At 42.9% G+C, this 22291-nt stretch overlaps 1 protein-coding gene across 2 annotated transcripts in view; it reads right to left on the minus strand.

Annotated features, from left to right (window-relative positions):
• The window catches only part of dbt (dihydrolipoamide branched chain transacylase E2), a gene marked incomplete at its 5' end in the record, with an annotated part of 57310 nt that overhangs the window by 20851 nt on the left and 14168 nt on the right, over positions 1-22291 (minus strand). The window contains 8 exons of one of the 2 annotated variants that reach the window (XM_080771267.1): positions 1697-1888; positions 2802-2879; positions 5545-5711; positions 12008-12251; positions 12669-12796; positions 14067-14248; positions 14778-14853; positions 17688-17808. In XM_080771267.1, coding sequence (XP_080627393.1) covers positions 1697-1888; positions 2802-2879; positions 5545-5711; positions 12008-12251; positions 12669-12796; positions 14067-14248; positions 14778-14853; positions 17688-17808 — 1188 coding nt within the window. Of the gene's footprint in view, positions 1-1696; positions 1889-2801; positions 2880-5544; positions 5712-12007; positions 12252-12611; positions 12624-12668; positions 12797-14066; positions 14249-14777; positions 14854-17687; positions 17809-22291 lie in introns of those variants that run through there. The other variant, XM_080771268.1, reaches the window with a different exon arrangement.

The raw sequence follows: 22291 nt of genomic DNA on the forward strand, positions 1-22291 counted from the left end.
ATTATAATCTAGCATTCTAGCTGAGGCCTACAAAAACGAAAAAAAACGAAAACCTTTTTTTTCCGTCCTCAGCAACTAGTACCAACAAGGTCAAATACCCCAAACCTCAAATGACGTCACATTGTAGGCTCCGACTTTTATTCGGCTCTAAAACAGGAGTATGAATCGCGCCTTAATCAGGACTTTGGCATGCAGGACTAGACTGAGCTGTGGACATTTCTCTTGCCCTTATGTCTCTATGTATATCATCGTATTTTCTTTTCTGCTTTATGTCAAATGTGTCAAATTTCAGTGCAAACTGACAATATAGCCGTAGAACCTAGTCCGTCTGTTAGTATCAGGTATAATGTCTGTTAGTTAGCATCAGATATAGTGTCTGTTAGTTAGTGTCAGGTATAGTGTCTGTCTGTTAGTTAGTGTCAGGTATAGAGCGTCGCAGACACTATACCTGACACTAACTAACTAACAGACAGACACTATAGAGCGTCGCAGTCATGTAGGCTATTATTAGTTTTATACATTTTAGGAGTGAAAACATATGTTTAGATGCCTGTGACAGCCTCTCAGCTGGTCAAACAATGCTGCTCCGCTGTTCTACGACAGAAAAACAGGTGAGGACAAAGCGTACGACAGCTCCCGACCAGACGTGAGTTTTGAACTTTGTCAAGTTCAATTTCAAGCTTTGGCGGAAATGCCGCTCCGTGCACACGGCACGGCACTGTGCAAGCTTGGCTAGCAGTTTACATCAAATCAATCATTGCCTCTCTCCTAAAAACTTTATTGGGACACACACACACACACACAAACACACACAGTCACACACTAAGACCGAGTTTGTTGGTGTGTCAACTACTATAGTTTCTCAGATTGTCGAACGTCAGCAGCCCCTTATGGCCCCTACTACGCCAGCTATGAGCTATTATTATGTAGCTCTACATAGCAGAGGGATTGATTGATTGAAGAAAGCTGTATTAACAGATTGGACAATCACAGAGAGACCGCTAGAGATTAACGTTAACATGTTGTTTCATTTACAAGTACACTGGACTGGAGGCTTGTTGTGCTGTAGTGATAACAACAACATTAGCTAACCAGCTAATGCGACGCTAATGTTATTCCCTCTCTCCTTGTTGCGCACAGCCGTGCTTTTGTACACACTTCCATCAGTTCGCCTTTTAAATCTAAATGTCCCATCAACGCACGGGTCCAAGGCGCAACGCAATCTTATCTGGTTCTTGGGGTTTCATTAACACTGAGCACTGACTGCAGTGCTGCCTGCTCGTTACGTCTCCACCTAAGGTCCTCCTCACTCGCCGCGAAGACAGCGCAGTATACACAGGAGGAGAGGAGAGCAACGAGTCAAAAAAGGAGCTGGTCGCCTCCAGAGCATGTGAGCGGAGCAAGGAGCGGAGCGGGTGGATTTTGAAGTGAGCGCGGAGCGAGCGTAGAGCGGCGTGGGGGGAGATGAACGTGAGCGCGGAGCGAGCGTAACAAAAGTCGTCGAGAGCGAAGAGCAGAATTATCGGCCGCTCACATGCTCTGGTCAGGTATAGTGTCTGTTAGTTAGTGTCAGGTCTAGTGTCTGTCTGTTAGTTAGTGTCAGGTCTAGTGTCTGTCTGTTAGTTAGTGTCAGGTCTAGTGTCTGTCTGTTAGTTAGTGTCAGGTATAGTGTAGTAGTAGTAGTGTGAGAACGTACAGATCCGATGTTGGACAGGGTGAAGGTTCCCCCTGTGAGGTCACTCGTGCCCAGCTGCCCCGTGGAACCCAGACTCTGCAGACGGTTCAGCTCCACGGCGATGTCCATCACGCTGAGCATCTGGACGTTCTTCACGTTGGGAACGAGAAGGCCCTGAGCGGTGTCCATGGCCAGGCCGATGTTATGAGAGGCCTAAAACAATATTAATATGGTTATTAATACAGGTACATAATATATACGTTAGGAACGAGAAGGCCCTGAGCGGTGTCCATGGCCAGGCCGATGTTAGGAGAGGCCTGGCGTAATATATAACATATTAATATAATATCTATGAGCGGTGTCCATGGCCAGGCCAATGTTAGGAGACGCCTAAAATAATATTAATATGGTTATTAATACAGGTATATAATATACGTTAGGAACGAGAAGACCATGAGCTGTGTCCATGGCCAGGCCGATGTTACGAGAGGCCTGGAATAATATTAACACTGTTTTTTCTAAGGACGTGTATAGTAGTCGACGACGTCTTTTCTAATAAAACCACAGAAGGCCTTGGCCTTGGTCTTTAGGGCTTTTTTTATTGATTAAAAATCTATTTTAATTTCTATTGTTTTTTTGGGTTGGCCTTTCCTTCTGCACCGTACTCCTTTCACGCATGAGCGCTGCTGTTCACTTCCTTGTTTACGGCTCAGAATGAATGGCTCCTAATCCATGGCTTTCACCAAAAGGACTTCATTTCTGAGCATGCATCTCGTTTGGAATACGCACGTCCCACTGGGAGGAGACCCCGGGGCAGACCAAGGCGCAGTTGGAGGAAACACATCGACTCACTGGCCTTGGAACGTCTCGGGATCCCCCAGGAGGAAGTCACTAATGTTGCTCTGGAGGGGGAAGTCTGGAGCACTCTGGTGGAGTTGTTGCCCCCGCGACCCGACTACGGATAAGCGGTTGAAGATGGATGTATGGGCTGTCAAGGCCAGAAAGTAGTTTTTTTGCCAGTCAGTAGGCCTTCCCGCATACCCCATCTATAGAAATATGAACTGTATATGTGATGTTCACATTAATATGAATATTCACGCATACCTTTATGAATATTGATACCTACCTTATATGTGATGTTCTGACAGCCTTCGTCTAGCGACGCGTTGAGAATGGGGAAGTGCAGCAGTCCGAGAGACGCAGCCTGGACCAATCACAACACAGAGATCACATCACACGTCTAATATAGACCCGTTTTATGGACCAATCACAACACAGAGATCACATCACACGTCTAATATAGACCCGTTTTATATGTTACGTTAACCCATTCTGGACGGGAAGTAGAGTTCTCATCGGGCCCGAAATTTGAAGCCCGGACCGGCCCTAACTGGGTCAGACCGAAGCTCGGCGCCGTCAGGGTTCAAGGTTCAAGGTTAGGTTCAAGGTTATTTTATTAGTGTCCCCGAAGGGCAAATGGTTTTACAGCAGGTCATAAGGCATTGAAACATGTGAATACATCAGTCAAATCAAAATTATTGCTGCTGCTCGCAAGCATGAGCTGCGCCCGGCCTACTTGCATCTTCAGAAAAGAAAGAAAGGGGATAGGTGGGGTGGGGGAGGCTTGGGGGGGGGGGGGGGGGGGGGGAGAGTAATGACAGAGAGGGAGGGGGGGGTAGGGGCAGATTATCGTGAACCACTGACGGCGAGTGCTGCTGCGCTGGCCATGCATTAAAGTGGCGTTCTTTTTTTTCCTTTCAGAGTGTGTCTGTGTGAGAGTGAGAACGGAGTTCAATGGACTTATCGCCGAAATAAAAGGATTTATGTAGCTCACGTTAGACTGTTAATGTAGTACCAATTCCATATCCTTCTAATGGATTCCATTTCTAGTGGTGGTGACTGGTGAGTAGCTCCCCGTTTCCTCTGAAGTGAAGCTATGTCCAAGACCCCAAGTATCGTCCCCGTTCGGTGTCCAAAAGAACAAACATAGCCTACAAAGTTTACAAACCATCCACGCACACGCTCATGGCGTGTCGACAGCTTAGAGATCTGTTATTTTAAATCGGGCACATATAACGAGGACTCGAGGAGCGTGTATGATGGTCAGATCATACACTACAGAATTATATTGATCGGTTGGTGACTATATGACGTTGATTAGGCCTAATGATTAGGTTATTCATCGCAGCCAGCTGGGTTTAACGAGATGGCTCAGTGCAACTGTTTTCGTCATGTTGCAGTCTATCGTGTGATAATCCGGTTGATTTATAAAACATTTAGCATTATGAACTGAAGCTCATTTGGTGCGCCGCAAAACAGAGGCCAGCCAGCGGTATAAACATTAAACAACCACCCCACCGTTCACTTCTCTCTGCCTGCGCAGTCAGTAATCCATTCCAAGCCCCCCACCTCCACTCCTCCGTCTTCCTCCTGTCACAAGTGAATCGCCATAGCGCAGCCCTCTTCATAATAAATACATACTTGTAGGCTATATAGCCTACACATTACACAAATAACAGAATTGCTATTTTTATTATAATAACATTCTTGAAAAAAGGAGAAAGTGAAAAAATCACTGAAAATCGCAGAGCCCGAGGCTTGGCCCGGCCCGACAAATTAGCATATTTTTTGGGCCCGGCCTGGCCCTAAAATGTCGGGCCGGGTCCGGTTCGGGCAGAAAATGAGAACTCTAGCGGGAAGCCCTTTTGGTGTCTTAAGCATTATGTTATACTTTTAGTTATTGAAAAATAGCAGAACTACAAGCTCATATCTACCGCGCTACGAGCTGTCTCCTTTTTTTTTTAAGTGGCGCAAATCCTTGAATATATATTCTTTCAGAGCCAATGTTTTTAACTCAAATCTTTGCTTCTGGGGGGGGGGTTTGCCTGGAACAACATATTTTCAGATGAGGGTCGGCGGCCAATTACAGATAATTATGGGGTCCTCGACATGAAAATGTTGACAGACATAGAAACATAGGGTTTTTCAGAAAACTGTCAGGATTTATAGAATCGTCCTCGGGTCTAAATGGGTTTTATTAGCTCAGCCTGGCTCCTCGGCTGTAGCCTGGCACGGCCAGACTAATAGAGCGTCCCAGTCCCGCCCCCTCGAGACTTTTCAAAAAGTATTTATTTAAAGACGTTTACACCGTGGGCAAAGCCAACAAATAATTAGAAAGAAGGAAAAAAAGGCAGGTTACTTTTTGTTGTTGTTTTTCTTCTTTGTAATTATGTAATTATTAGATATACATTTCTTTTGCAGTTTAAGCAAAAACAAAAACAATATATCCACAAATATGTTGATGTGGCATATAAAAATGTATGTTCATATAGGCCTATTTTAGGATTTCTTTGGTGGTGCAACCACTCCCTTTCGGAGCCATGTGTGTGGCTGGCTGGGTCTGAGCATGAAAACAGCACACCGGAACCGGCCCGGCCCCACGGGCGCGTGCGTTTTTGGGGGTCTGGATGTTCCGGGGACCCCCACATGGTAACGCTGTCATTTCTCTACCGTTTTGGACGTGGGGCGGCTTGCCGGAACCGGCCCAGCACCCTGGGCTCGATTTCTTTTAAATAAATATACCGAGGTATAGGTTATCAATACCAGCCCCGTACCGTACTGTAAATTCTCATACCGTGGCATGCCTACTGGAAGGTGTCCCTGGAGATACATATTTTCAGATGGGGGTCAGAGGCAAAGATTTGAGTTAAAAACGTTCGCTCTTGCACCACATTTTCACTATTTCTCAAAAATAGCAGACCTACAAGCTCATATAGCACGGCACTCGCTGCCTCGCTATGAGCTTGTATATCTGCTATTTTTCAATAGCTAAAGTATAACACGCACCGTTTAATTGATCTGTTATATACCTTAATGAAGAAAGGCATGTAGCTCAGCCTGACCCCCCGGGCTTCGGTCACAGGTTTGAGCTGAGCTCTCAGAGCCACCAGGCGGGTCAGGTCCACCTCGTCACAGTAACCAAAGTGAGGGATCTTCAGAGCCGCCGTCATGGTCTTCACCATGGCCTTGTGGAACCCTGGGGAAAACGAGGAACAACATGGTCTTCAAACTATGGCTTTATGGAACCCCTGGAGAACATCACAAAACATACATGATCTTCAAACTATGGCTCTATGGAACCCCTGGAGAACATCACAACATACATGGTCTTCAAACTTTGGCTCTATGGAACCCTGGGGAACCTCATAACATACATGGTCTTCAAACTATGGCTTCATGGAACCCCTGGAGAACATCACAACATACATGGTCTTCAAACGTTGGCTCTATGGAACCCTGGGGAACCTCATAACATACATGGTCTTCAAACTATGGCTCTGTGAAACCCTGGGGAACCTCATAACATACATGGTATTCAAACTATGGCTTTATGGAACCCTGGGGAACCCGAGTCATAATTTTTTTATAATTTTTAATTATAATTATTTATTTCATTTCAGTTTGGTTTTTACATATTCATTTTACATATATATATATATATTTTTTTTTTACATATTCCAAAACTGAAAAGAAAAGGAGCAGGAAGAAGATAAATCTTATTTATACCTGCCCCTATCAAAAATAAAAAAATAAAACAACTAACAACTAACCCTAACCCTCACCCTCACCCTAAAAAGAGAACAACAAGACGAAATAACATAGAGCTCAACAAGAGAACAAACAAAAACAAAACAACGCTGAGGGAACAAAACAACACCTATCTAACCTTCTCGTTCATATTTTATCATTTTTTCCTTTTTAAACACTTTCTTAAACTGAAACACTGTTGTACAACTCTTCAACTCCTGGTTTTGTGAATTCCATAATTTTATACCTGTGACAGAAGTGCACATTTGTTTTAGTGTGGTCCGGGCGAACAGATGTTTAAAATCATGTCTTCTTCTATGGTTCTCATCCTCTGAGCTAAACACAAATGACTTCTGTAACTGTATTGGTAATGATCTGTTTTTCGCTCTGAACACCACCAATAATGTACGTAATTCAACCAAATCCATGATTTTTAAAACACCTGATAACATAAAAAGCCTATTGGTGTGTGCTCTGAAGTCTTCTTTATACATGATTCTTAACGCTCTTTTTTGTAACATTATCAAGGGAGTCATATTACTCTTGAATGAGTTGCCCCATACTTCCAGACAGTAAATAAAATATGGTAAAACCAGTGTACAATACAACATCCTCAATAAATTCGTATCCAAATCATATTTTACTTTGTTCAAAATAAAAATACTTTTTGCCACCTTGGCTTTTATATATGCTATATGATTTTTCCATGATAATTTCTCATCTAATATAACACCCAAAAACCTAAATTCATTCACTCTTTCAATATTCACTCCATCTATAGAGAGAGTAATTTCATCCTTTTTCCTATTTGAGAAAATCATAAACTTGGTTTTCTTCAAATTCAATGATAACTTATTTTTATTAAACCATTTTTTTAATTTATCCATTTCACTTGTAATACTTTCTGCTACCTTTTTTAAGTTATCCCCTGAACAAAAGAAATTAGTGTCGTCTGCAAACAAAACAAACTGCATTAACTTTGACACTTCACAAATATCATTGATGTACAAAATAAAAAGTTTGGGTCCCAAGACCGAGCCCTGCGGCACCCCACACTCAAGCTTCATATAATCAGATTTAAGATCCCCCAACTGTACATATTGTTGTCTGTTGTGAAGGTAACTGATCAACCAATCTAGCACTACACCTCTCACCCCATAATTATTCAATTTAGATATTAAAATAGTATGATCAATTGTGTCGAACGCTTTTTTTAGGTCAATAAAGACCCCTATTGTGTGTTTATGATTGTCTATTGCTGTTGTTATTTCATCGTTTATTTTCATGAGTGCCAGAGCTGTGGACCGATTGGTCCGAAAGCCATACTGACTCTCACTCAGTAAGTTGTTCTTTTCAATAAATGAATCCAATCTTTGTCCATACAGTTTTTCAAGCACTTTCGAGAACTGGGAAAGCAGCGACACTGGTCTATAATTAGTAAAATCATGTTTATTTCCTGTTTTAAAAAGTGGTATAACCTTTGCCATTTTCATCCTGTCGGGGAAAACTCCTGTACTAAAAGAAAGATTACAGATATAACTAAGAGGTTTAATTATACAGTCAATAGTCTTCTTCACAATGATCATATCTATCCCATCACAATCGGTTGATGTTTTGTTCTTGGATTTAGCTACAATTGAATTAATTTCATTTTCACTCACTTCTCCCAGAAACATGGACTGAATTATTCTACTTCCCCCTTCATCATTTTCATTTTCCCCAGCATGTTGTGGAATGGAATTGGCCAGGCTTGGCCCTACATTAACAAAAAAAGAATTGAATTCATTCACCACTTCATTTATATTTTCTATCACTCTCTTGTTGTCATTAGTAAAATAAGTGGGCAATTCTGTGGATGTGTTTTTATTCCCTATTACCTGATTTAATATTTTCCAAGTACCTTTAAGATTATTTTTGTTTTCTTCTAACCTTTTGTTATAGTATTCTTTCTTTGCTTGTCTCATTATGATTACCAGTTTATTTTTATACACCTTGTATTTATTTTCAGCCGTCTTTGTCCTGAATTTCATAAAATCTCTATAAAGTTTGTTTTTCTTTTTGCATGCATTTTGTAAACCTTTTGTTAACCAGGGCTTGTTATTGTACCTATTCTTATTTCTGCATTGTGTTAATGGGCACCGTTTATTATAATGGAATAGAAAAAGATTCAGAAATGACTCATATGCATCATTTATCCCTTCTGCATACACTCCTTTCCATTCTTCATTTAATAGGTCATTTCTTAATTTATTTATTGATTCCTCCGTTCTTATTCTAATATATTTGTGACAATTTTCCTCTCTCCTACTCTTTATTTGACTATTGAATGTTATAAATACTGGCAAATGATCGCTTATGTCATTTATTATTAACCCACTCTTAATATCATCCTTTAATACATTAATAAATATGTTGTCAATCAGCGTTGCGCTGGTTGTTGTAATTCTACTGGGCTTGGTAATTAAGGGGTAGAACCCTCTACTATATAATGTGTCCAGAAAATCTGATGTTGCTTTATGATTCAGTACCCTGATTAGATCTATGTTGGTATCTCCACAAATTAGACATGTCTTATTTTCATTTAATCCATTCATTAGTTCTTCTAGTCTTTCTTTGAACATTTCTACATTAGACCCAGGTGTTCTGTAAACACACATGACAACAATATTTTTCATCCCTTCTAATTCTATTTCCACTGATAAACATTCCATTAAATCATCAATTATAGTTGTCATATCTTCAACCCTTGTACACCTTAGGTCACGATCAACAAATAAGGCTACACCCCCACCTCTCCTGTTAGTCCTATTGGCGTAAAATAATTCATAGCCCTCCAGATTAAAATCAACCAGACCTTTCTTTTCGTTCAACCATGTCTCAGATAAAGCAATTACCTTAAATTTTGTCTTGAATGTATTTAAAAAGTCCCTGATATCTGAAAAGTTTGCATACATGCTTCTAGAATTAAAGTGAATAAGTGAAAAAGAATTGGCAAGTTCAACATCATCCCTGACTTGGTCTTCAGTATAGTATTTGCACGTGTTCCCAATATAATTGAATACATGACTCTCCGGGTCAACACCATCTAAATCATACATATTATGTTCCATTTCGGGTCCCTTTTGTATTTGGTTCTCCTCTAGTAAATCAATAACTAACTTAGCCATTGGTAAGTCCAGCCCAAATTCTTAAACAAACTATAAGCAGATTCATGTTTCGTTTTTTTATTATTTTTAGATGCTCTCATTTTCAAAATTATATGTTTGTCTGGCTTGTCGTACCCTTCATGGAACCTTGCCCTCCCTCCCCCCTCTCCCTCCCACCTCCCCCCACCCTCAAACCCCAGAAAGGAAAGAAATAAAAAGGTAAACATTACATTTAAATCCCTTCTTTTCATCCTCCTTTTGTCTCCCTCGTCCCATTGCTCGATTCGCATATCTCTTAGAGCATGCATAGATCCCCCTCCTCTACCCCCCCTAAAACCTATCTGAAATCAAGAAAAGAGGAATACTAGGGATACTTAGCCCCCCCCTCCCTCGGCAGGCACCCCCCTTGATGATACTGAAAATAAAACCATATTGAGGATATTCCCATGTCTCCATGTCCCCAAAATACACTTGTTGTCCAACATATATTTGCATGATTGTTATTAATAACCAAACCTAAATAATACCTCAGTATTTAGCCTGCCCCCCCCCCCCCCTTCATATTCTCAAATTCCACTTATATCAAAATAAAACAAACTAAAAAAAACAACTTAACAAATCCTTGTGGACTTACTTCCATTTTTATGCATTTCTATCTGCCCCCCCCCCCCCCCTTCTCCCAAAGCATTCCCCTATATTCAAATAATAACCATTGCCTTAGTTTTTTTTTTTTTTTTTTTTTTTTTACCTTAAGTTCTTATTACACTAACAAATGTTTCACTTCGTCGCAACATCCCTTCAGATGGTACTGACCTCCTGGACGGTTCATAGATGTGATTCAGAATATCTGGATACCTCTCTGTCCTAGACGTCCCTGGCTGGAATACTTTAATGTCCGTTGCTATTCTTGGTCGTCGTCCTGAATGGTGGGTCTGTTGTCATCTGGATTCAATGGACTGCTTTTTTTTATGGCTCTGATGTCCTCCAGGTCCAGCTGACGACTTCTTCTTTTCCCTCCTTGTGTCTTCCACCCGTCTTGCGCCAGCTCCCTGTCGAACATGTCTTGTTCCTCTGCATCCACGATGATTTCAAACTGCTTCAGTGTCTCTCTAGCATCCAGTAATGATGGGAAAACCTTCTCTCCGGTGTCCAAAAAGATCTTTATTTGGGCCGGGTAGATGGTGCGGGCTTTGATTTTCTTATCTTTCAGCTTTTTAATCACTTCCCACACTGCCTTTCGCTTTCTTTGTAGATTCTGTGAATAGTCATGGTCAAATACCACTCTTCTTCCCTCATACTGGATGTTTCCCTGTGACCACGCTTGCGCCAGGACTGTCTGTTTTACCCCATAGTCAAGGAAGCGAATGATTATGGATCTCGGGGGTGCTGTCGGCTCTTTCGGTTTGGGTACGGTGGCCCTGTGCACTCTCACCACCCTTACAGACAGTTCTTCTCCTAATTGCAAATTTTCACACAGGAATCCTTGAATAAAGCCAGGCATATCATTCTTTTCTGAGTTTTCTTTTATGCCATACACGCGGATGTTGTTTCGACGTGACATATTTTCCATTTGGTCACACTTAGCAGCTAGGCTGGACTCTCTTTTTAGCAAGTAAGCTAATGCTCTGTCATGTAGCATGCTCCGGTCTTCTGCGTCACTTACTCTTTGCTCTGCCGTAGCGACTCTCTGGTCCAACATGTCCATCCGTTGTTTTATTTCAGTCATGGATGCCTCCAGTCTGCCCAATGAAGTCTTTGTGTCTCTATAAAAGTCACTGTTTTCAGCTCTTAGCTTCCGCAGCTCTGTTAGCATCTCCGACTCCACGTTCCCTCCAGCAGCCATGGCTTGCGATGGTTCACCCGTTAGCTTTAGCTGCGTTAGCTTCAGCTGCCTTGTATTTGGTCTTAATTCGGACTCTTCTGTGTTTCCTTTGCCCGAACTTTTCGTAGTCTTGCCTTTCACCATTCTTTGACGACCATTTCAGTATATTTTCGTTCTCATTTGTTAGGTTTTGATTAGTTTTAAGGCTATTTTGTGAATAGGTTCAGCGGAGCTAGTCTTTCACACGTCTGACTCGGTCATGACGTCATTTCCTCGATAACATACATGCCATACATAACATACATGCTCTTCAAACTATGGCTTTATGGAACCCTGGGGAACCTCATAACATACATGGTCTTCAAACTATGGCTTTATGGAACCCTGGGGAACCTCATAACATACATGCTCTTCAAACTATGGCTTTGTGGAACTGTAGGGAACAAGAAGAAGCATGGTCTTCAAACTATGGCTTTATGGAACCCTGGTGAACATCTCTCTTCAAACTATGGCTTTATGGAACCCTGGGGAACCTCATAACATACATGCTCTTCAAACTATGGCTTTGTGGAACTGTAGGGAACAAGAAGAAGCATGGTCTTCAAAAACTATGGCTTTATGGAACCCTGGTGAACATCTCTCTTCAAACTATGGCTGTTAGGGAAACCTCAGCAAAATACATGGTCTTCAAACTATGGCTTTATGTTATGGTCTTCACCAAACTATAACAGACAGACAGATATGCAGACAGACTTGCAGGCAGACAGACGGACGGACCTTTCAGGGGTTCGGTGACATCTTTCCCTGTGAAGACCGGCATGGGTCTGGGGGGCGTGGCCGGCAGAGGAGCGCTGGGCGGAGCCTTCTCCTTGGGAAGGGCGGCCGGAGGCGGAGTCTGGATCTCCTGGAAGGCCAGAGACGGAGACAAGATGGCGCCGGTCTGCTTGGCCAGGAAGTTGAGGATGTCCTCTTTGAGAATACGCCCGTCTCTGCCGGTTCCCACCACCTCACTCAGCTTAATCTGTAACCATGTTATGCAGTATTATGCTTCCATCTTAATCTGTAACCACGTTATGCAGTATTATGCGTCCATCTTAATCCATAACCATGTTATGCAGTATTATGTGTCCATCTCAATCTGTAACCACGGATGTTATGCAGAATTATGTGTCCATCTTTAAACATTCCTCCCACCTCACTCAGCTTAAACTATCACATGGATGCTATGCAGTATTATGGTATGTGTCCATCTTTAAACGTTCCCACAACCTCACTGAGCTCAATCTGTAACATGGATGTATATGTTTATATCTTAAGTTGGCGAGGCGCCTCACAGTGGGCGTGGCCTCACAGTGGGCGTGGCCTGTGTCATGTGACTTACGTTATTCTCCATGGCGAGGTGTCTCACAGTGGGCGTGGCCTGTGTCATGTGACTTACGTTATTCTCCATGGCGAGGCGCCTCACAGCGGGCGTGGCCTGTGTCTTGTGACCTTTGATCTGCTGGTGGGTGTGTTCGTCATGTGACATGGCCGGGGTCTCCACCACATCCTCTTCCTGGGTCAATTCTGGGCATGCGCACACACACATTTTAACAATTTATTTACGCCCACACAGAGGAAATTAATAGGACTTAAATAGTTCAGGTGCAGCAAAGTTACATCCACAAAATCAAGGCATGTGTCACGATACAACAAGCATGTCAAGTCACCCAGCATTCCATGGGCACAAGTAGGCATTTGAAACCCCCTCTAACAACCAGTCTGTGTGGACATGTCCCAGACTGGACCACCAGAGAAACCCCCTCCAACAACCAGCCTGTGGGCATGTCCCAGACTGGACCACCAGAGAAACCCTCTCTAACAACCAGTCTGTGGACATGTCCCAGACTGGACCACCAGAGAAACCCCCTCTAACAACCAGTCTGTGGGCATGTCCCAGACTGGACCACCAGAGAAACCCTCTCTAACAACCAGTCTGTGGGCATGTCCCAGGCTGGACCACCAGAGAAACCCTCTCTAACAACCAGTCTGTGGGCATGTCCCAGACTGGACCACCAGAGAAAACCCTCTCTAACAACCAGTCTGTGGACATGTCCCAGACTGGACCACCAGAGAAACCCTCTCTAACAACCAGCCTGTGGGCATGTCCCAGACTGGACCACCAGAGAAACCCTCTCTAACAACCAGCCTGTGGGCATGTCCCAGACTGGACCACCAGAGAAACCCTCTCTAACAACCAGTCTGTGGGCATGTCCCAGGCTGGACCACCAGAGAAACCCTCTCTAACAACCAGTCTGTGGGCATGTCCCAGACTGGACCACCAGAGAAAACCCTCTCTAACAACCAGTCTGTGGACATGTCCCAGACTGGACCACCAGAGAAACCCTCTCTAACAACCAGTCTGTGGGCATGTCCCAGACTGGACCACCAGAGAAACCCTCTCTATAACAACCAGTCTGTGGGCATGTCCCAGACTGGACCACCAGAGAAACCATCTCTAACAACCAGTCTGTGGACATGTCCCACATGTCCCATGCCCCATTCAATTTGATGCAATTACATTTAATTCATTGAGGGCTTATGGTAGGGGAAATAGCCAATAATGCGCTTTTGCACAAAATAACACCTGGACCTCTTTGGTGGGGACGTAACAATTACAAATACAGGAATTCTCCTTTAAAGTTAGTTAAACGGTAAACATGAATACCTGGACTGGACTCAGTCTCGATGTCCACCAGAGTTAAAGTTAGTTAAAATGGTAAACATGAATACCTGGACTGGACTCCGTCTCGATGTCCACTAGGGTTAAAGTTAGTTAAACGGTAAACATGAATACCTGGACTGGACTCCGTCTCGATGTCCACTAGGGGCGTTCCCACCAGCGCCGTGCCGTCCACGTCGTAGTGCAGCTTGCGGATCACTCCGTCGTAGCGGCTCGTTATCGTCACCGACGCCTTGTCGCTTTGCACCTCACAGATACTGTCGAACTGAGACACCTTGTCCCCTTCTTTTACATACCTGCACACACACACACACACACACACACACACACAATGTCGCTTTGCACCTCACAGATACTGTCGAACTGAGACACCTTGTCCCCTTATTTTACATACCTGTACACACACACACACACACACAATGTCGCTCTGCACCTCACAGATACTGTCGAACTGAGACACCTTGTCCCCTTCTTTTACATACCTGCACACACACACACACACACACACACACACACACAATGTCGCTCTGCACCTCACAGATACTGTCGAACTGAGACACCTTGTCCCCTTCTTTTACATACCTGTACACACACACACACACACACACACACACACACACACAGTCACTCTGCACTAGAGCTCTACCTCTACCTCTGAGCCACACATGATACAAACCGAAGGAAATAAATACGTGGCAGTCAATATGTTTAAGTTAAGAGAAGCAAAATAGGGCCCAGAGGCTGCCGCTGCTGCCCGTTTATATCAAATGTTGTCTGGGAAATGTTCAGGTCCGATTAAAGCTTTATGTTGCCATGGTTACGTACCACTCTTTGACCGTGACCTCCATGATTCCTTCTCCGATGTCCGACAACTTGAACTGAAGGATGGGACCATGGCTCCCTGGAACAGGAATATATACACATTAATACCCTGGAGCATGACTATATACATATAAATAAACTGGAACATGAATATATACATAATACACTGGAACATGCATATATACATATATTAGTGAAGGATAGGGCCATGCCTCCCTGCAACATGAATATATACATAATACCCTGGAACATGAATATATAGTATTAGTGAAGGATAGGGCCATGACTCCCTGGAACATGAATATATACATATTAACACCAAGTATGCCAAGAACGAGGGACCTCATTTGTCTTTAATTTCATTAAATACAGCAATTAAGGGGGGAAAGAATCACACCCGTGTGAAGTGAGGGGCGCTAATATATTAACTCATGTTGATTAGGTGAGGTTACACCGGGGTTGTGGTCTCCGTCACCGTCAGGGAATGTTCCCTTTTTAATCAATGACTCACTGAGTCACTGCCCGCGTTGCGGTGGAGCCCCGCCGTAATGGTGATGTGAAACAAACGGTGACAAAACAAGCATTATATTCTCCTCATTGTCAATGGCATCTAATGTTTGTGTTAGGGACAAGAGCATGTACATTTTCCCTTCATTGTCAATGGCGTTTTTAAAACAGACATTAAACCCTCGTCATTGTCAATGGTGTTTTTAAAACAAACATTGAACTAAAAACAAACAAATTGTTTCATTGTCAACGGTGTTAAAAATAAAAAATAAAAGTTAATATATATATATATTTTAGACAGTTAGACAGCCTACATACGGATCTCCGACATGCACATCACTTTAAAAATAAATATTTTAATCCCAAGGGGGGGTGGGGGGCATTTTAAAGCCCCTGGCTCAGGAATGATGTCATTATGTCTGCTGCTGCTTACAGCAGTATTTAAAACGTGGTGGTGATGCTCACATTAACCTCAGTTAGTACTGAGGTGCTTTTCTGTTAGTCGTTGCATATGAAGAGTTGAATTCAGGACGTTCCCATCGAGTCATTTTAGTCATCTACAATCTCAGAGCAACACATTGTGAGGTCGTACATGTTCTCTAAAAACATATATTGAGAATAAATATATATTGAATATATTTTTTAAACATTAACAAAAATGGCACAAAATATTTTCAGATGGATTGGACAATTTTACATTCATCTGGGGTTCCTTGATGTGAAGAAATGTGTGAACCACTGGTTTATACAACATTAGGAAGCAAGCCCAAATAAGCAACTACTGTACACTGTGCAACCCGCAACTATGACTTTACAGAAAGAAAAAAACACGCCAAAGGTCGCTTATAAGCAGACATGGCATCACTGGCTGAAGGAAGTGAAGCACACACACACACAAGGAGTACCATCCCACCGAAACAGGTCAATACACCTTTGGGTAACACTTTACAATAACGACCTGTTATAAAGCATTTATAAGCAGTTTTTAGATGAGTAATAATCATGAACAGACTGTTTGTTGACATCCGTAAATGTTTACCTAAACATTTATAACTATGTGAATAGTTTACTACTTACCAATACCTATACTAATAACGTATAAATTATGTTTAAACATAGTTATAAATGTTTAGGTAAACATTTACGGATGTCAACAATGATTGTTCCGTAATTCTCGTACCAGTTCCCGTGCGCTCCCCGGTGCCTGGGGGGAGGGAGGGCCTTCCGTCTAAAATCATAAGATTTTAGTCGACTAAATATGTAGTTGATTTAAGCCCATCACACACCGTCTGCGACCGCTGCGCGTCAAAACAGCCGCCTCCATTATTTTCAATGAACCTATCGCACACCGGCGGCGTCCGACGCGCGCTGACGCCTCGCCTGACGCGCCGATAGAACCAGTTCTATTTTCCAGGCGGCGCCGCGCAGCAACGCGTCGCGCCGCGTCGGACGGAGCCGGTGTGTGTTGGGCTTTAGTCGACTAAAATGTATTTTGTCGGGCCTTGATCGTCGTAATGACTGTTTTTACACAAATAGCAGATCTACAACCTCACAACACGTCACGCTGTGACGCATTGTGAGCTTGTATATCGGCTATTTTCAGCATGCAACCAAGTGCAAAATGACTTATACTGGATCTCTTGTCCACTATTATTTGTTGACAAAATTGTCAGTCTATTTAGTCTTAGTTTTGGTCATCAAAGCTTAGTTTTTATTTAGTTTCCATTTATTTTTCGTCAGTGGAAAAAGGTAGTCGAACATTTTTCGTCTTAGTTTTAGTCGACAAATCAAAATCAACACTGGTCTGGATGTACAGAGGGTGTATTAATAAGGTCATATTTCATAAGGTTTAACTTACTGTAGGTGGTATGCATCAGTCTGGATGGACAGAGGGTGTATTAACACCCCGAACGCCCAGGGGTATTTGTAACCATGAAATCAGGACGCCCAGCGATTTGTTGCTTCAGGGCCTATTTCAAGGTGCGCCATTTTGGAAGTAGCTTGAAGTAGCTAGATGTAACAACGGGAAGTATGGTTACTTTTAACGCGACAAGCGACGGGACCGCGATGGGCCGTCAAAAACATAATCTTTGGTTATAATTGGACGGATTGATTATTAGATTATTAGTTATTCATGTTTGAAGATTTTTCCTCTCATCCACTAAAATGGAGGGGGACCACTTTGGATGACGTCCCAACCGGAAATGACATCGAATGTTGCTCAATCGACGCTGCCAGCATGTAGACTGGTGTGCTCGGTTAAGATATTATTCATGTTCCGTCCTGTGATTAATCTCTAAATCACTAAACGAGCAGGACATTTTTTTTATAGGACGAAGACCTCCGTTTATGCCGCTCGGAGTGTTAATAAGGTAATATTCATTATTCACATAAGGTTTCACTTACTGTAGGTGGTATGTATCAGTCTGGAGGGACAGAGGGAAGGCAGGAAGGAATGAATCTGGACTGGTTTGTTGTTCCTCAACGTCTGAACTCTGAAACATCGACGTCTGTACTGGTGGGACAGCTGTAAACAATACATTAAAAACGAAATGTCACACTGTGTTCATTAGAATGATGACGTTTAGGTGTCGTCCTTCTAAAACTAGATATTCTCGCTGTTCTACTGCCAAGCAGATGAAGAAAATTTTTGACCAAGTTAAACTGTAAAGGTCATTACACACTGGTGAATTGGCGATGCGATATATTCGTGCGAATAATTCGCATTTAAAAAAAAAACAATCGAAGTCCATGCAAGCTTCCACATCAGTGGCGAATGTGCTAATGTGCGAAAATGCGACCGTTTTCGCTCTTTATTTGTTCGCTCTGGTGTCGTATTTTGCAGAGATTCGCAGGCGAACTGCAACATGCAATATTTCGCATTTTCAGATCGCTTATTCTCATCACGTCGCTAATTCGCCAATGTGTAATGACCTTTAAGTTGGATTAAAGTTGTCCCTGCAAAAATATTGTGGATCCGTCATTTATTTTTAATGTGGATCCGATAATTAAAGTAATTTAGAGTGAATATCGGCAGATCACCGATCAGTGTCTGATTATCAGATCAGCTCTATTGAATACAGTGCGTCCCATGGATGCTGCAACCTTAACTTTTGAGGACACAATATCTAGAATCATTAGTTAAGATTGATTACGTGACCTCATTAGCTATGGTGTAATCATGCAATGACATACCGTGTAATTGTTCTTTAAAATAACTGTCCGATAGACTAAACCTCAGTTGACGACTTGAAACAAGTGGACCGAGCTGAACAAGTTCATCTTAAATTATTTTTATTGACGGTGTTGGCTGCTGTGTGAAATGATTCGCTGGACGATACATCTGAAAGGAGAACATAGGAAGGGCCAGGCTGCTGTGGTGGTCGGACACCAGATCTACTACTTCGGAGGAGACCATTTTAGAGATCACATTGAAGTACACATCTTCAACACAGTGTCTTTACGTTGGAGGAAGTGACACCTGGAACAGGAGAACGTCACCTTGAGGTTCCCTCCAGGCGTAAGGGCCACACAGCTGTGCTCATTGAAGATACTGTCTACCTCTGGGGAGGGTATGATTACTACACAAGGAAGTACTGTAAGAATGTGATTTATGCATTTGATGTCGACGCCCACAGATGGTTCAAACCACAGGTTTCTGGGGTTGTTCTAAAGGAGAGGCTGGAGCACTTAGCCTGTGTCTTCGGGAATGTCATGTGTATTCATACACTAATGGCATCTACAAGTTGGACACCACCATAATGGTCTGGGCTTTAATTAACAACAGAGGAACTCCACCACCTGCTACATCAGGTCATTCTGCCACTATCATTGGGACAAAGATGTTTGTATTTGGAGACAAAACCACTGGCAAATGTTTTCCGTCATGCTACGAAGTGTGTGTCCCATGACGTGATGAATATATGTACCAATGTTCCTTAGCAGCAAAATATATGACGTCATATGCTGGCACGGGACATACGGAAGCAGACCGTGCAGGTATGTTTTCCGCGTATGTCCCATGCCATGATGAAGATATGTACCAATGCCAGGGTATAATTGCTTTACGATGGTGACGTAATGATGATATGTTTCAGTGTCGGGTGGATTCAAGGGACATCCTGTACGCATCAAACCAACCGAGTAACCACATTATACCACTAACCAACTCAGAAATTACATATACATACATATAGACATATGAGCATATGACGTGATGCATATATGCACCAATGCCAGGGTATAATTGGTTATCGATGGTGACGTGACGATGACCTTTTTCAGTGTCGAGTGGACTAAAGGTAAAGCCCCTATGTATACATGTATTATTGTAATCTGACACCACTGCGGCATAACAGGCATAAGTAGCCTAATCATTACCATACTCCAAAAGCAAGGTACGTAGCAAATGGCTAAACCTAATAATTCAATATTGAAAACGTTCTTTCACAGAGAGGCTGAGATTTGAAAGTTTGTAGCGGTCTACAGTACTTGCACACTCTGCTTGCGCACTATTAGGCCATTTATGGCCTACTTGTGTGCTTGAGGATGCGCTAGGACGTCTGAGGACGTCCGAGGACGTCCTATGTACGCGTCGATTGGGACCCTGACGTGTGGCAACGTCCTATGTATGGAATCGTTTAAAGTGCTGGGTTTTATAAACCATACTGTACATGAACGTTTATGGCTCGAAATGTGTTAAGAACCATGGTGTTGTCCTGGACAGTCAGCTCTCATTCAAAGCACACATTACAGCGGTCACTCGAACCTGTAGGAGCTTTTAGCTGGGGAGCCACAGGCCCAAAAGCTCAAGGAATAGAGATTAACCTGTGATGTCATGACAAACTTTTGTGTTTTATGTATTCACTTGGTCATTAAGGTACACAGAATGAGAGGTCTGCTCTGCCGGAAACGTCGCAAAATTATGTTACGGCCATTTTTGTATACCACACCATAGACAAGCAATATAAGGCAAAAATGTCACCATGCTTTAAGTAGCATGTGATGTGACATGTCAAACTAGGGTTTTTTCATGATTATGAATCTATTCCAAGCAATAGTTTGGAATGAGTGTTTTTCGTGCAAAACGAATGCTTGGAATGGATTCAGAATCATGAAAACCCCCTAGTTTGACATGTCACATGCTACTTAAACATGATGAAATTTGGAAGTGTTTGTCTTATATTGGTTGTCTATGGTGTGGTATACAAAAATGGCCATAACTCTTAAATGAAAAGTATGTCATGACATCACAGGTCCTCTCAAATGTTGGGAGACTGGCTCGTGGCTCCCTGGCTATTTACACTCAATGGGCCAGATTCACAACGGCGTTTACGATGATAACATGACGTGACACTAGCGGAAAGGCATTTACGTGGATTTCCCACATTAATTTGGAATTCATGGAAATGGCCGTGAACTTGACGCTCACGTAGGTTGGTTGGAAACTCCGTCACATCTTGGTCTGCTGGACAATATTCAGAGGAAGGCCCTCAAAATAATTGGAGTTGACCAAGACACTGCCAGTACGACACTTTTTATCGACAGCCTTAGCCACAGAAGACACGTTGCCGCCGCTACAGTCCTGTACAAAATGCACACCCCCCACTGCCCTAGGGACCTCCAGGACATGCTCCCTCCACCCTACACCAGACGGCGAAACACCCGCCGATGCACAGCCACACCAGAACATGCTCTCGACTGAACTTTTCTCCACACTGCTGTTCAGGTGTGGAACAGCCTACCAGAGCATGTAGTGGACTCCATCACAGACAACGGCCTTCAAGCCTTTAAACGCAGAGCTCACAGATATCTCCTGACCACCCCTCACACTGACTGCACTGAACCATTTGATTGGCCAATGGATATGTATCTTACTATGTATTACTTGGCTATTGTTCATAATTGCGTCTAATACAAATAAATAAATAAAAATCATACGGGGCCTCTTTAGGTGGCGGACGAATTTACGCAAGCGTTCAGAAGGCTTTAGTCTTCATGCTGAATCAATAAATAGTTCCCAAATCGCAGATAAAATATGTAGGCATGTGTCCCTAACATTGTTCAGCACATAAAAAAATGATATATATAAAAGCCGAGTGCACTTGTATGCACTTGTATGCATATGCATGCATTCTAGAGGCAAGTCCCATAAGGAAACTGCCCCTGCAAGCAACACCTTTTTATTTATTTATTAGGATATTTCTATAGCATGCGCGATTGCGCTGCTCACTTGACAGCCTTCTCTAGGCTACTCGCAGTGCAACGCGTTGTGAGCTTGTAGATCGGCTCCCGCGGACTCGCGCTGCTTAAAAAACAAACTCACAATTATAATAAGAACATAGGCCTACACTTATCTGCATTCTGCACTGTACGAATCCAACGTTGTTTAGTGTGTGTTAGTGTTGTTTAGTGAGTCAGTTCTCTGACTGTCGGTGTGTGTGTGTGTGTGTGTGTGTGTGTGTGTGTGTGGGGCGGACAGCCGCTGAACCGAGTCCAATCTGGGTGAAATTTACATTGGAAAATTAATATAACGGCACGGTTAGCCCGGCCAGGACAGAACACGGCCCGGCCCGACTGGCATATGGTCTATCTATGGCATTCTATGGTTCACAGACATGCCGGTCTGACAGACAGACAGCAGTCACGACTCACGAGGGCTATAAATCCACATTATGGCATCAGCGCGTGCAATTTGGCCAGTCAGTTTTAAGCCAGCTCACCTTAATTAATTATAATATGGGCAACGTTGTAGCTGTGTAGGCTACTACATTGATCTCATCATGAGATCAATCAAGTTTGCCGTGTCCCGCGAATCATTTTAATATGACGACATCATGAAATTAATTTACATCTGACAAAGAGGATATGGGCTATATCCGCTGTATATGGTTGACATTTTAAATAGCTACCTACGTGTATTGTCCATGATCATAACAAATCCATTCTCCACATGGCATTCAGACAGATGACAGTGAGATGATATTAATCTATTCCCTGCATGAATCAAT

The sequence above is a fragment of the Protomyctophum bolini genome, assembly GCF_963924005.1.
Source record: "Protomyctophum bolini genome assembly, chromosome: 8".
NCBI lineage: Eukaryota > Metazoa > Chordata > Actinopteri > Myctophiformes > Myctophidae > Protomyctophum > Protomyctophum bolini.